At 42.2% G+C, this 13534-nt stretch overlaps 1 protein-coding gene across 4 annotated transcripts in view; it reads left to right on the top strand.

Moving 5' to 3' along the window:
* The first annotated feature begins 61 nt into the window (after window positions 1-61).
* Window positions 62-13534, top strand: part of LOC112557195 (NAD kinase-like) — a 31037-nt gene continuing 17564 nt past the window's right edge. The window contains exons 1-2 of one of the 4 annotated variants that reach the window (XM_025226895.1): window positions 62-924; window positions 1160-1246. In XM_025226895.1, coding sequence (XP_025082680.1) covers window positions 701-924; window positions 1160-1246 — 311 coding nt within the window. In that variant the 5' untranslated portion in view covers window positions 62-700. Of the gene's footprint in view, window positions 925-1159; window positions 1247-5478; window positions 5564-5940; window positions 6224-13534 lie in introns of those variants that run through there. The other 3 variants (XM_025226896.1, XM_025226897.1, XM_025226899.1) reach the window with 3 other exon arrangements.

Below are 13534 nucleotides of genomic sequence, written 5' to 3'. Positions count from 1 at the left end.
TTTGGTTCCTCATTATGTTTTCTGCATTTGATTTAATTTTTCTTTGTTAGTACTGTTGTTTATTATTTTATAGCTTGCATGTCATTGTTTGTTTTCCTGTCCCTTATATGCTGTACATGTTTCGTTCTTGTTCTTAAGGGTTAAGAGCCTGCTTTTTAGGAGTATACACTTTACAAATTTTCCATTTATTATTATTATTGCCTTACACAGCTGTAAAATGCTCATATCGTGCTCATATCGCCGGTCGAATTATAGTTTGTAAGCATACTACTATACATTGGGAAAATTACCGATTACAGTTAATGATTAATGCCAAGTCCTGTGCCCCGGGGTCCGAGCTGGGTCTCGGCCCCCGGGGAGACAAGTTTTGTGTCTTGTAGCAGACGACAGATGAGTGACGTCAGACTATCTACATAGTTCCGCCTCCTGGTACGTCATTTTTGTAATTGTCGACGACCGTTAGCTTTCTGTAAATCTCTACCCGAATTTAAATTGTTTCTGTGTGGATTTGTGCTTGTTACAAAATATCTCAGCCTTTGTCACGCTGACCTTTAGACATGTTCTGCAGATTACGACAAAATCAAACCGGAAGTTGAAGAGCCTCTGAGGTCTGGAAGCAGACGGCGACAGGCATGTGGCGAGTCGTGACGCACTAAAACAGTTGTTTACGCACCTATCGTGGAGAGTCCAACTCTTGTTCATGATGTCGGTTTATCCCATAGAAGAAAGTTGTGAAACATCTCGAGATAGCAAAGGAACTCAGAATGGTACAGTTGTGATGAGGTCTGTAGGGAGGGGGCTATCAATGCCTGCCGATCACAGTGATTTAGCAAGTCAGCTGGAACATGTTATGTTTACCCCCGACTCGGCCGATGAGGTTGATACTGTGAAAAAGCAGGTGACAAGAAAAACACAGCGAAACAGGTGAACTCATTTCGATGTTGGTGCAAATCTTGCTTATTTATAATTCTTATTTATGGTCGTGATAAAGAGCTGCAAGATTTGCTTGGCACAGTTTACGTAATTAATCCAAGAAATATTTTGCTTAGTTTCAGTGCATATTTGCATTAAGATCAAGCGGAAAATAGTGATCCTTTTGAAAGATGAGAACTGGACATTTTATGTTTATTGTATCATAACCATTTTTAATATGTCTTAGGAAAGCGACCAGGTCCCTGTATGGCGTGAGCCCTAACTGCAAGTTTGGGCCCAAAGGCTATCTTCTAGATTGCACCAGCGCATTTCTGTAAGTAAACTATTAAAAACTCAAGTCATTAATAGGTGACATGTATATATATGTGTTCGTGTGAAGTTTTATGTTTTCAGATATTTGCATACCAGCTTACTGATGCAGAAAAAATTCATTTGACTTACATTATGAGAAAAAAAAAGAGGTTGGGGCTACACAGTACTTGATTGTAGAAGGAAGTAAAACATCCCTCTTAACATTTTAACATTTGAATTACAATACACTAATTCTCAAATTATAAAACAGCCTAAAATAATGACAATTTTGTACAGGATAAATTTTGCTGCTGGTATAAATTATTTATCATAATAAAGACATAAGACTCATTTAACTATGGTAGCATGCAGCTTACCCATTTCCTGCTTTGGGAGGTAGTTATGAAAAATAAAAATCAGAACTCTTTAGGCTCCATAATATGAATGAATACTTTAATGAGGATCTATTACATCAATGTCATATATTAAAGTTGTTGTGATTAAAAAGTTTGCAGCTGGCGCTCAAAGCATAGGCTACCATTTGAGTTATGTTACTCACTTGTTGAGGGCACTATGAGTACAAGGCTACCTTCTGAACATGTTAATCACACATAGCTGGACCACAGGAGACTTGTGACCACAAGGCACAAATCTTTGATAGAACCAGTATTTCGTAACCCTATGGGGTCTAGGCACGTGGGATGGGCGGAGCCTCGTAGTTAACTAGCAAACATTTCGGATGACGAACACAAATTTTGTTAACAATTTTCACCTGATAGCAAACAAAACTTCAGATAACGAACAGCCATGTCGTGACCCACCAGCATGTCAGACCAAGCATCATTCGCGCTCAAAACACAGTTACGATCAGTCGTTCATTATCTTTATCTGTGCACATTCTTCTTATGTAGTGATTTTTGTGATTAAAGAAATGTGTGCGAAATGGGGGTAATTTCAATTGTTTGTAGAAAAGTCTTTCTCTAACAGTGCGATAGGCAATAGGAGCCTAAACATGTTCAATGATAATGTGATGTCATGTTACCAAAAAGTAAGCAACAAACACTGGACAAGTTTTTTCCTTCAACCTCAAAGCAACAGAAAAGGGAAGTCAAGTCCGATTTTACAATGTCACATGGGCTCATGGAGGGGGAATCCAAGCAGTAATTCCACCTCTTCCTCCCTACACCTCCATCCACCATTGCTGTCAAAACAGCAGGTTTTCTTATGCTTAAATGCTTTCATTAATGTTTTTATGTTTATTTAACTCCATTTATATTGTATTATAACCGTTCTCATTAAAAAAAACTACCTATATAGCCTGTAACTTTCAAATATTAGCGAGTCAACAGGGGCTGGGAACCAATTAAATCTATTTCCTTTATTTCTTATGGGGAAAATTGTTTCAAATAACGAACGTAATTAAGTAGTGGATAATTAACAGATGGAGTTTGGAAACTGAAGTTTACAGGTTAGCTTTATATTGCCTGTATCTACCAATATCTGAACCAAAAAAAAAAAAAATGCAAACCATTCAGGTTGCTCTTTAAGGGATGTTTTATAGAAAAGAGAGCTGTATGTTGCACTTAGCTGTCTAGTCCAGCAGCAAAGACAAATATTATGTCTGTGACACCTGGAAACCACAAGTTAAGACACCAGTGAACACATTTATCTGAGATGCCAGAGAAATACAGATATGTGAGTTGAGGTTACTGGAACTGGAGAGAACCACAGCCCAGTTTTAGGTTTCAGGTCAGAATATGATGTAATCTGATAAATTAGGTGTTGATACAGTATTTATTAAGCACATTGCTGATGCTTTTGCACATATTTTTTCAGCTTTCAACTGCACCAGAACTGAAAATTAATAGTTTTTCTTTCTTATTGTAGACTGTAACTTAAATATTCTAAAGAAATTTTCAAATGATTATTTGGAAGAAGGTTGTGCTTTGTGAGACTGTATCCATGAAAACTGTCAAGTCAGCTTATAAATTACAGCACATAAATTAAGAACCTTGACAGGTGAGAAAAAAAAACCTCTCGAATGACAGCTTAGCAGTCTGGGATTTTTTGCCTCAGAGTAAGATTAGTTATAACAATATTCTTTCTCAGGCAGGAGGTGATGCAAAAGATAACACAAGCCACATAAAAATATGACCATTTGTAAGAATTGCAGTTTACATGATAAAAATAGGCTTTTTTATTTGTTTTCTTCATTCTTCCACCTATCTTTCCTGTTGATCAGTTGAGATATAGGGGGTCACTAATTACTTGGAGATATGTTAGTGGTAATTGTTCAGCCTGTTCTTCTGTTCATTTGTGTGCATAGTTCTGGATGTATCTGCACTTAAATGAATAATTTGATCTTATTTATAAGCATGCTTTTGGCTAATTTTTTCCCCAGGATGGGTATTAGCCTTAAGTTATTTTAGTATTAGGCTGATGGCTGATGAAATTTTCTATAAATAGCACACAAAATAGATGTAGAATTTGTAGTGTTGGTTTGTTCACTTTCATGTTTGCTTACCCTAATGGATTATGTTAGTACCCACCCAGATAAATCACTATTACTGCAAAAAAACATGACTGACTGTGTAAGGCCATTAGTTACAAATCGCTGCTGGATGACCAAGTCTTGTGCACTCCTCATACATTTTTCTTTTTTATAAACTGCACCAACATTTAAAAAACAATAGATGTTCTTTGCTACTCTAGACTGGCATGAGATGGTTAAAATTCAGGAAGGCTAGTATGATTTTATGTTCTCATTGTTGGGCTGCTGGGCTTTGCCATCTTTGGCAGACATGCATATTAGAGATAACAATTTGCCTAAACAAGATAGTCTGCATAAAGAATGCAGTCTGTTGTAGCATAAACAGTACAACAGACTGACATGTGTGTACTCAAAACTTTGAATCCTGGAAGTAGCTAAGTTTCATTATCCTTCAGTAAATGTCATAAAATCCAGCATTTTCATTTCAGTTATCTAAATCCTGATTTAAAGGTATATGTTCATATACTGAATTATCATGTACTGACTGGTTGCATGCCCCACCTGCCCCGACTCCTGATTCTACCTGCCACACCCTATACGAGCACACACTTATTATGTGTGTCTTCACACACACATATCAAGCAATGGGTCAATGCTGTGCATTAATATGTGGTATAAATGATAAGTTATGGTGCTTACTCAGCTCAATTCATGAAGCCAGCAGTCATTTTGCATGCTTCTTCTGAAGCCCCATATTGGATCTATGTTGTACAATAAAAAGTATTTATTGGGTTTGTTGAACAGCAGTTATTACTGCCCTAGTGTGGCAGTCCACAAATTACTGAGAAAAATAAGATGATAATGACGATGAGGCAAAGAGTGATGAGTCATTTATGTTAGAAGGCTTTCTTTCTTTCCACTGCTTATAGTGGAAATGGAGAGATCACTCAGGAAATATTTTTAAACACTTATTGAACAAATAAATGACAGTGCAAATTTTATTTCAAACACTTTTTAAGTGCACAAGCTCCCAGCGCCGCTCAGCGTGCAGACGGTGGTGAGCGGTGCATGAGTCACTGTGACTTGGGGGGGTGGAGATGTCCCGTGATCCTGTATCCTCCATTCCACTTGTCCTCAGGGCAGTGACAGCGCACTTTTCTCTCTGATACCGTCGGGGTACGTCGGTGAACATGTGAACATGGAAATGAGAGAAGTTTTTAGCGGGACTGTGAGGGGAGAAGAGTGCTAAGGAGACAGGGAGAGGACTCTTTAGTAAGTGTTTAATGGGATAGTGAGGGTGGAGCGGTGCTCAGGGGATGTGAGCGGAAAGGGAGGTTAATTGGATAGTGTGAAATGTTTAAAAGAACAGAATTTTTAATGGGACAGTAAGGAGACACGGGTGTTCAGGGGGACAGTGAGGGGAAAGGGGTGTTACTGTTCTGTGAGGAGAGAGGGCTATTTAACGGGACAATGAGGTGAAGGGTATTTAATGGGACAATGAAGAGTGCCTAGCGACACAGTGAGGGTGAAGTGTTTAATGGGACAGTGAGAGGAATTCACTTTCACATCCCAGCATTCCATTGTGTGCAATTCACCTTTGGTGTACATTTGGTGTACTGTTTACAAGTGCCTATAAATGCTGTAACAAATGTGGCGTGCGCACACGCCGGCTCTGTGTGTGTGTGTTGCCATACGGACACGACAGAGTGAGAATGTTGCCGATAAGGTCCGTTCTGTAAGCGTCAGACGGCAGAAGGAGAAAATGCCGTTGTAATAGGAAGCACATGATGCGAGCATGTGCACGGGGTATGTGGAGACGATTTGGGAGACAGGGTTGACAGGCGGAAGGTAGGAGTGGAACATACGCTTGTATTGCATCTTGGCTGCTAACAATTTGTCTTAACGCTGATTAGTGAGACACACTTGTTAATATCTGGCTATCACTTAAGACTTTGGTCACTTCACCGACTTCACAGTCACATGTCGCTATTGTCCCCAAAGGTCAGACAAAAACCTTGCCGGCCCTATCTGGACATTTGTTTCCTACCCAGCATACTGTGTATGTGCTCGTCAGGACACATCATCGAGCCAACCATTGGGTAACACTCTGGACTGTTCACTTCCTGAATGTAACGGCCCCACCCTTTCCCCAGAAAAACAGGGCCCTTAATACTGATTGATTCTTTTGGTTTTACAAGTCAGCATGATCTTACGGGGGTTTGTCGGTGCGTTATTAAGAATGTGCAAGTAAAAAATGAACTCGTCAGCGGTTCAGGGGAGTGACGGGAAGGGAAAGCAGGGTCGACAGGTGTAGTGGCCTCGCCAGTCTCACTCCGCAGGGTCCACTGTCGCGACCCCCAACATTCTCCTTCTCTCTCCAGTCGTTGCCCAGACGGCTTCTGACCTTCGGCAGCTGGACGGCCAGGGTGACCTCAGGCCAGGGTTCCTCTTGGAAGTCTAGGGCGCCGGCCTGGGAAGAATGCCCTCATTCATCAGGCTGGGTATCAGGTAAGACACAGGTAGAGGTGGCGGTCTGTAGCATTTGTCCTCACTCTTGAGTGTCTTTGATGGTCTTAGGTAAGTTATCGGTGTTCATGTGCTGATACCTAATGGCACCATCGTCAGGCTTCAGGTTAAAGACTAGTCTGAGTGCAAACTGGCGTCAAGTAAGTGAGTATAATTCATGAGTAGATTTTAATTCTCAAAATTTGAGGGAAAATGTGCTGTTCACAAGGGCATTCATTCATCTCTTGACTGGTACTAGTTGAAGAACCTAAGCGCGTGGACTGGTCGTTCCATGCAGAACCTGACTGCCACCGCCCAAAACATGCCTAACTGGCGAGTCTTGTCTTTTTTCCGACATTAGTTTATTTCATTTTGACCCTTGAAGGGTATGGAGAATTTAACATTTTACACACAAAAAAACAGTTCATCCCATACAGTTTCTTTACATAGAATTTGGAGTGAATATACAGAAAGTAAAAATAAGAGCGTTTTACAGCAGAGAAACATAATAATGATGCTAAAAATAAGAATAGTTTAGTCCTTGTTATTCCTCGAGGAGCATAGGGGCGCAACGACATCTCGCCAGCGGACCCGGTTTTAGGCAGCCCCCTTCAATTGGGCCCGTGTGGTTCCGATGTAAAAATAAGAATGCAATTATGTTAATATTGATACACCATTGAACCAGTGACATTTGTAAACTATCACAAATAATTTTTATAAATTGGTTAAGTTTTCTCAGTACGCACTTTTTTGTGGAGCTAAAAATACTGTTAATGGGGTTGGGTGTATTCAAACACTGTTTTTTCCACTGCAGTGATAATTAAAAGGTCGTGGGTTCAGCTTTCGTTTCGGGGCACTCTTTGTATGGCAGGCACACCAGATGTTTTCTCTGGGTACTCCGGTTTCCCCCCTTCCATCACCCCTCCCTATTAACAGTGTGAAATCATCGTTGAGTAAGCAAACCCTTAATATATTGTGGAGGTTCTCCCGTTGTCTTCGGCCATCATTGACATCAGTTTCTGTGCTTTTCTCAACAACAACAAAATTTACAGCGTATTTTTTCCTACAAAAATCCTCCTGACAGCAGCATAAGCTAATTACACGTTTGCCTGGTTTAGCCGGTAAAGAAATCAAAATATATGCACTTTAAAATGTGTCTTTGTGGTCCTCGTGTGACCCTCAGATGGTCCGTGGGGTGAGCGACTGCGTTGTGTTGGTCCTCGAGGTCAGCGACCTCAGCCCACCTGAAGATTGTGATTACGTACATTTATGGATAATAGGGGAGGTGGCGAGGATCGTACGAAGGTACCTAACACAAAGAAAGGTCAGAAATGTTGCTAAGGGGCAAATGTCAGTATACATGTTCCTGCATGTTTCTGGTGCTTCAGTTTCACAGACCACAAAAATCAGTCTCCCCCTCAGCCTGTACACCTGTACTCGTTTAGGTCGTTTCTTCTTGTTGGTGTTGTTGCTGCTGTTGCTTTTGTTAGAGACAGCGAGAGAGAGAAAGGTAAGGGAGAAATGTCGACCCTGGGTTGGTGTGGGGGTGACGATGACACGTGCTATCAAGCAGTGCTGTCTTTTTATGTGTCTGACATCAGTTTATAAATATTCTGAAATATATGCTCTGTCTAGCTCTCTCTCTCGCCGTCGTGCCCACAGGTCTCCACTACCTGTTTATCCTGCTGTGAACATCTACGTGGTGTTTGTGATGTGGTCTTGATCATTTGAAAACACCCGCGTTTCACGTCACTTTTCCCCAGAGCATAAACAAAGGCGGGTATGTTTGCATCTGGACTTCCTGGTGCTTTGATTGACAACACTAAGATATATAGATATAGGCATCACTCTGGCTAAAATCCGGTAGCAGAGAAGTGAAGTTTACACAGTGTGTGTGTGTGCATGTGTTACGAGAGAAGTTCATTTTTTATTTAACTTGACTTCGTTCATCCTGTTCGTTGATCTGCTTGTCCATCCTGTTTTCAGGTCAGAATAGCCCAATCCTTTAAATGGCGTTTTCCTTTAGCGTGTGTACTTGCTGGTCTGGCAATGCCGAGTGGCCAATTAGTTTCACTAAATACTTGTCGGTGCTGTCAAGCGGGTGAAGAAAGTAACCCAAGCAAGTCGGCCGCCGCTAGAGCAGAACCAAACAGCACCGCGATTTATCGGGTGGCTGTCAGGTGTGAAGCAAAGTGAGTGAATATTGCCGTTGATACCTGTGAATTCAGTGTTCCGCCAAACGGTGGTGGTGGTGGGGAGTTGACTGGCAGCAGACGTCCTTGTCTGTTTGGTGTGTTAGCATGTTGGGTGTGCTAATATCAACGCTTCCCCACCCTCTTCTCATTCGTTGGCTGGCTTACCTCCCTTTTGCACGCGCATGAGCATCATCCCGCCTCCCTCATGTCCTGCGCTCTTCATGATTTATCTCCCCATGGTCCTCTTTGTCTCGTTGGATGCCTCTTTATACATTTGTACGCACTTTTCGTTGTGTACCTCTCAATGTGTGCCGGTCTATCCATTCATCTCAAGGTACATCAGTTATGAACATCTCAATGTAAATTGTCAAGCGGCTAGCCTGTTTAGAGTTAAAACCGGCGGCGCTCGCTAGCTAGAGAAAGGAATGTGGTGAAATCTATTGACTTGCTAGCTGGTTGTGTGGATACGCATGTGGTGAAGCGTACTGTCTCCTACTGACCCACATGTTTAATAGCCACCTGACACCATAGAGAGGTGTGGAAAGTAGAAGGGAAAGGACATACGTACTGGCCTCACAGCAAAAGCTGACTGTGATAGAAAGGTTACGGGACCTTTTGCTTTAAAATGTGTGACCCTCTCTACGTGCTTCTTTCTTTACGTATCTCTCGGTTGTGAATATTTGTCCGTTTTCAGTTTGTGTCTTTGCAGATCTCGTCAGGAGTGGTTTGCTTCGATAACATAGGTAGTGACCTAATCAGGTAGACAGCAACCTCATCCATATCTCCTTTAACAAAAAACAAAACGAAACCAAAAAGTAACGCCTTATTTCTAGCACATACCTAACCATTCCAAAGACAAAGATACAGCTATAGAAAACGACAACTGTGAAGAAGACATTTTACAGTTTTTATTTCTTGCGTAACTGAGTACATTCTGTGGAGTTTATGACTCGCTTTAATTCACTGTTTTAATTAACTACCTTCTCGAAAAGTTGAAACATCCTCCTGGGATTGAATATATTAGTAATTGGAATTGGTAAGCACTGCTTGCAGAAGGGAACTTGGCTTGTGCAAGTGACTTACCAGACTCGTCATCTTCTGCACCATTAGGATGATTAGCGCGTGCTTCTTTGCTTACAGTTCCCTCGCATGACAGGTCTTTGAGCAGCGAAGCACTCGAGGCAGCAACAGGAGAGTTCTGCTTCCGGGGGCCGTAATTATAAAGCAGGGGTGGGGAGTAAGGGGTAAGCAAGAAAGGTCCATAACGAGACAAGACATACAAGTACATGAAGGGACAGAGACGTATTCTTCTCGTCTGCTACATGCGGTCTGTATGGCGAGTTTGGAGAATTATTGTTGCGTATGTCCATCACCCTAAGCCTAAGGTAGACCACTTCCCGTTTGATGTCGGCTGTTGGTACACATAGGGTTCTTCGTCAATGAATAATAATACAAATTGATCGTGGAAATTGCTGTGTACCATTCAGGCTTACATGTGTCCAACATTCTTTTAATGTTAACAACAGACAATTCAGGATTGAGAAAAAGATGAGCAAATGAAAAAAGCTTTGGTTGGTAAAAATTCGCTTGGATTTATAAGTTTATTTGTGCACGTGCAAGTATGTCTGTGTGTAAATACTTTGTAAACGCACTTAATTTTGAAAAAGCGGGAGAACAACAGTGCCAGGCAGGTTGGGATTGCACACGAAATTATGAGAAATTACAGCTTAACCAAGCGGCCCTATGCTCAAGGAATAAACTACTAAACTACTACAGCTTAGCCAAATAGACCAGGCTCATTTTTAAGTAGATAATTTTGTGTGTCCATCGAATGATGTTATAAATATCAAAAAAAGGTTCCCCACAGGAGAGTAAGTCGTTTTCCCAGGGCAGAATGGGGAGCTCAACGAGAATCGTCGTGTTTCTGAAGTTATAAAGCGATGACCGACCCCCACAGACACTAAATGTTTCTTTCTCTAGGACACTAGCCAGTTCTGTATCAATATAGTTCCAGGGGTAAAACAACATCTACGGGGGTCTGGACACCGCTTTATAACTTCACAAACAAGACGTGTGTTGTTGGAAACGTTGGTGGGAGTAATTCTGAGACAAAGAATTGTTACAGTAACTTGTCTGAGTAGTGTCTGGTACTCTGCTAACGTGCACACACACACACAGAGTAAGAACGCATCGAGTTTAGCAAAGTGACTTCTGTAGACTAAAAAAAGAAAAAGTTGTGTCAAAATTTGGTGGTAAACTGACATTGTCTGGGAAGAGAAGTGGACAAAAGACTGCATTTGCGGCTGATTTGCTGACGGAGTTTGAAGTCTGTGCCCGGCCAGATCTTTCTGTGCAATCAGTTCCTTTTATTTCATTTCGCTGTGAGTAGAAACAACTACTGTATAGAACATAGCTTCAGGTGATGTGAGCATTATTCCGGAGGGCTGGTTCTTCGTCTGAAGTGTCATCAAAGGCAGACGTTTGACTAGGCGACTTCACGGTGCCATTTACCAGTATATGTTTTGCCAGGTGAGAGATCCCCCGCCTGGCTATTCTTGCACGTACCGAGAATTCCAGTGGCAAGCTGCTGTGACCTTTTTTTTAATAATTTCTCTTTCGAGGTTAGTACGCATCGCCGCTTCCGAGTCATTAACTGGGGGAATCTACGGTCGGTGTCTGTGTGGGTTTGGCACTATACAGGTCCTTAGAGCTGCGATCCAAGCACATGGAGTCGTCACACTGTGCACAGAGAGCTCAACGGACGTCAGGACAAGGCTGTGTCCGGATCTTGGGGTCAACTTGGCATCCCGGACACCGCCGGTAAGTGGCCTTTGCACTGCGTGGCATCCCGGCACAGTGATAGTCCAGACGCCAGGTAAGTGATGTGCTGCAAGTGTCGCAGTCACTGAGGTCACAGCGGCCTGCACGGGTGGCCTTGTCGGTCGTTGCAACCATTACGAAATAATGTTTTCAGAGGTATGCAGATTTCCAAACCCATCAGTTCTCTATATTTGTTTCTCACATTTTGCTGTATAGTTTTGATGCCTCTTGTACGCACATGGCTTCACCCTCACGGGGAAAGTTATGCGTGTACACCCACCCACTCCAGAAAAAAGTAGTACACTCATCCAGGCGTACACTTCACTGATTTGCAGTGCAACTGACAAAAAAAAGTGGGGAGAGCAGTGTGGACTCTACTATTGAGGTATAACGACATCTGCGAATTGTCTGTTGTTAACACTAGAGGTTAGTTGACACCGTGACATATTCACTGTTCACTGCTTGGTATTCTGTCACTGAGGCTCTTTCTCTCTCTCACATACATACACGTGCGCGCGCACTGACTGAACGAAGGTCCGAGTTGACAGTCCTTTGACAAACTCCAGGGACATTCATTGTCGTCTGCTATTGAGTGCAATGTTCTCTTAAAGTATAACGAGCATGCTGAGTCACAGACTTCACTCCCCTCCTCTGCCCTCTCATGTCACCTCTTGCCCTTACCTCCCATCCTCGCCGCTGACTCAGTGATTTTGTGTACGGATGCCTCGTGTGGCCTGTGCTTTCACCCGAGACGCAGAATTATTTTCCTCAAGACGGGGGTGAGTGGATTAATATTTCCTCCTCCCCCAGATTGGCGCTGGTACTTTGATGAGCCAGATCGTCATTCGCCGATGGGCTTCACAAACATATTTTGTGTACAACTTTCGAAAAACCGCTTTGAAACCTGTTTCACCAACTGGTTTTGACTTTGCGCACAAGAGTTGCGAAGGTAAAGGCCGCCTTCTACTCTTTGGGTCGTTGGAGAGAGAGGTGTTATACACTCTACTTTTTTGTTGGGACCAGCTTTTTATATATATATAAGGGCCGTGCCCATACATTCTTCCTCTCTGCCTTACCTTAACTCTCAATGGTTGTCACATATTCATTCCCGAAAGATGGAGAAGTTTGGTGCGCAATGCTCGAACTACTCAGCCATCCGCTTTCCTATTTGTTTAAAAAAGAAAAAAACACGAGAAAAAAACTTTGCGGACTCTGTCCTCCAAACTTTTTGTGATCTGCGTCGGATGACCAACAACTAAAACTCTGCTGTTTTGGAAATGTTTTGATGAAGAACCATTTTGGGGAACACCCATGTGAAAAAGCTCTTCAGTGTACGTGGATCGTGGTGTTAATCCAACTAGTTCATGAAAAGATTTACCCGACAACTGTCGAGGATTTCATTGCTAAACATTTTCAGCCAGATTTAATGTTACATTTTGAATTTTAAAAAATTGGATAGAAAAGTTGTAGCTATTGGCCATATCTTCACACCATATGCAATGGTGCAGAAGCAGCTCATGAGCGATCAGAAACTAGGTGCAGAATTAATTATTAAAACATTGCAGGACTGTTACCAGCGAGGAAGACACTTTCATATTTCCTCGGAAGGAAAATAGAATGTTTATTTTACAGTTAGGTCTAATTTTACAGTGTAGTGGGACTGATCCGCTTTTGACAGTGCTTGGGCCGTCGGTCAGTGGCGGCTCCTTAATGGCCACAGCGCCAATCCGTTCTTCATTGTTGCTTCAAGGAAGAGGACGGAAGTTGCCATCAAGGATTTTCCACTGCAGTTGTAGCTGTTAGTCGTCACATGTGCTGTCTAGTCGAATACTACAGTGGTTGTTTTTCCTTTCATCTACTACACACCCGCACTTAGCTGACTTCAGAATCCACAAACTACTCTTTCCAGAAGTGTCTTCTCTTAGATAGGTCGTTGAGCTCCGCATCGAATGGCTTCTCGGTTTCTTCCATTGTGTTCTGTGTTCCAGAACTGTTTACATTTGTGATTTTACCATCACGACACAAGTTTCTTTTTAATTTCGAGGAATGGATGTTAATTACGTTCGTTCGAGGAGGACAAACATACAGACTGACTGACACACATAGAGTTATGTACATTTACATCATGTACGCATGCATACCAGTGTCATCCTATTCTACACATACCGGACTCCTGCACTCTCAGTCCAACATCTTCTAATGTCTAATGAGGGAATTTCATCAAGTATTCAGCGCATGCGCCGTACACACGTCGGTGGTTAAGACGGAAGTTTGTAAGCCACTGAACCACTCAGCTGCA

This window comes from Pomacea canaliculata, linkage group LG2 (assembly GCF_003073045.1).
Source record: "Pomacea canaliculata isolate SZHN2017 linkage group LG2, ASM307304v1, whole genome shotgun sequence".
In the NCBI taxonomy this organism is placed as follows: domain Eukaryota; kingdom Metazoa; phylum Mollusca; class Gastropoda; order Architaenioglossa; family Ampullariidae; genus Pomacea; species Pomacea canaliculata.
This window is presented reverse-complemented; position numbering and strand designations above follow the sequence as displayed.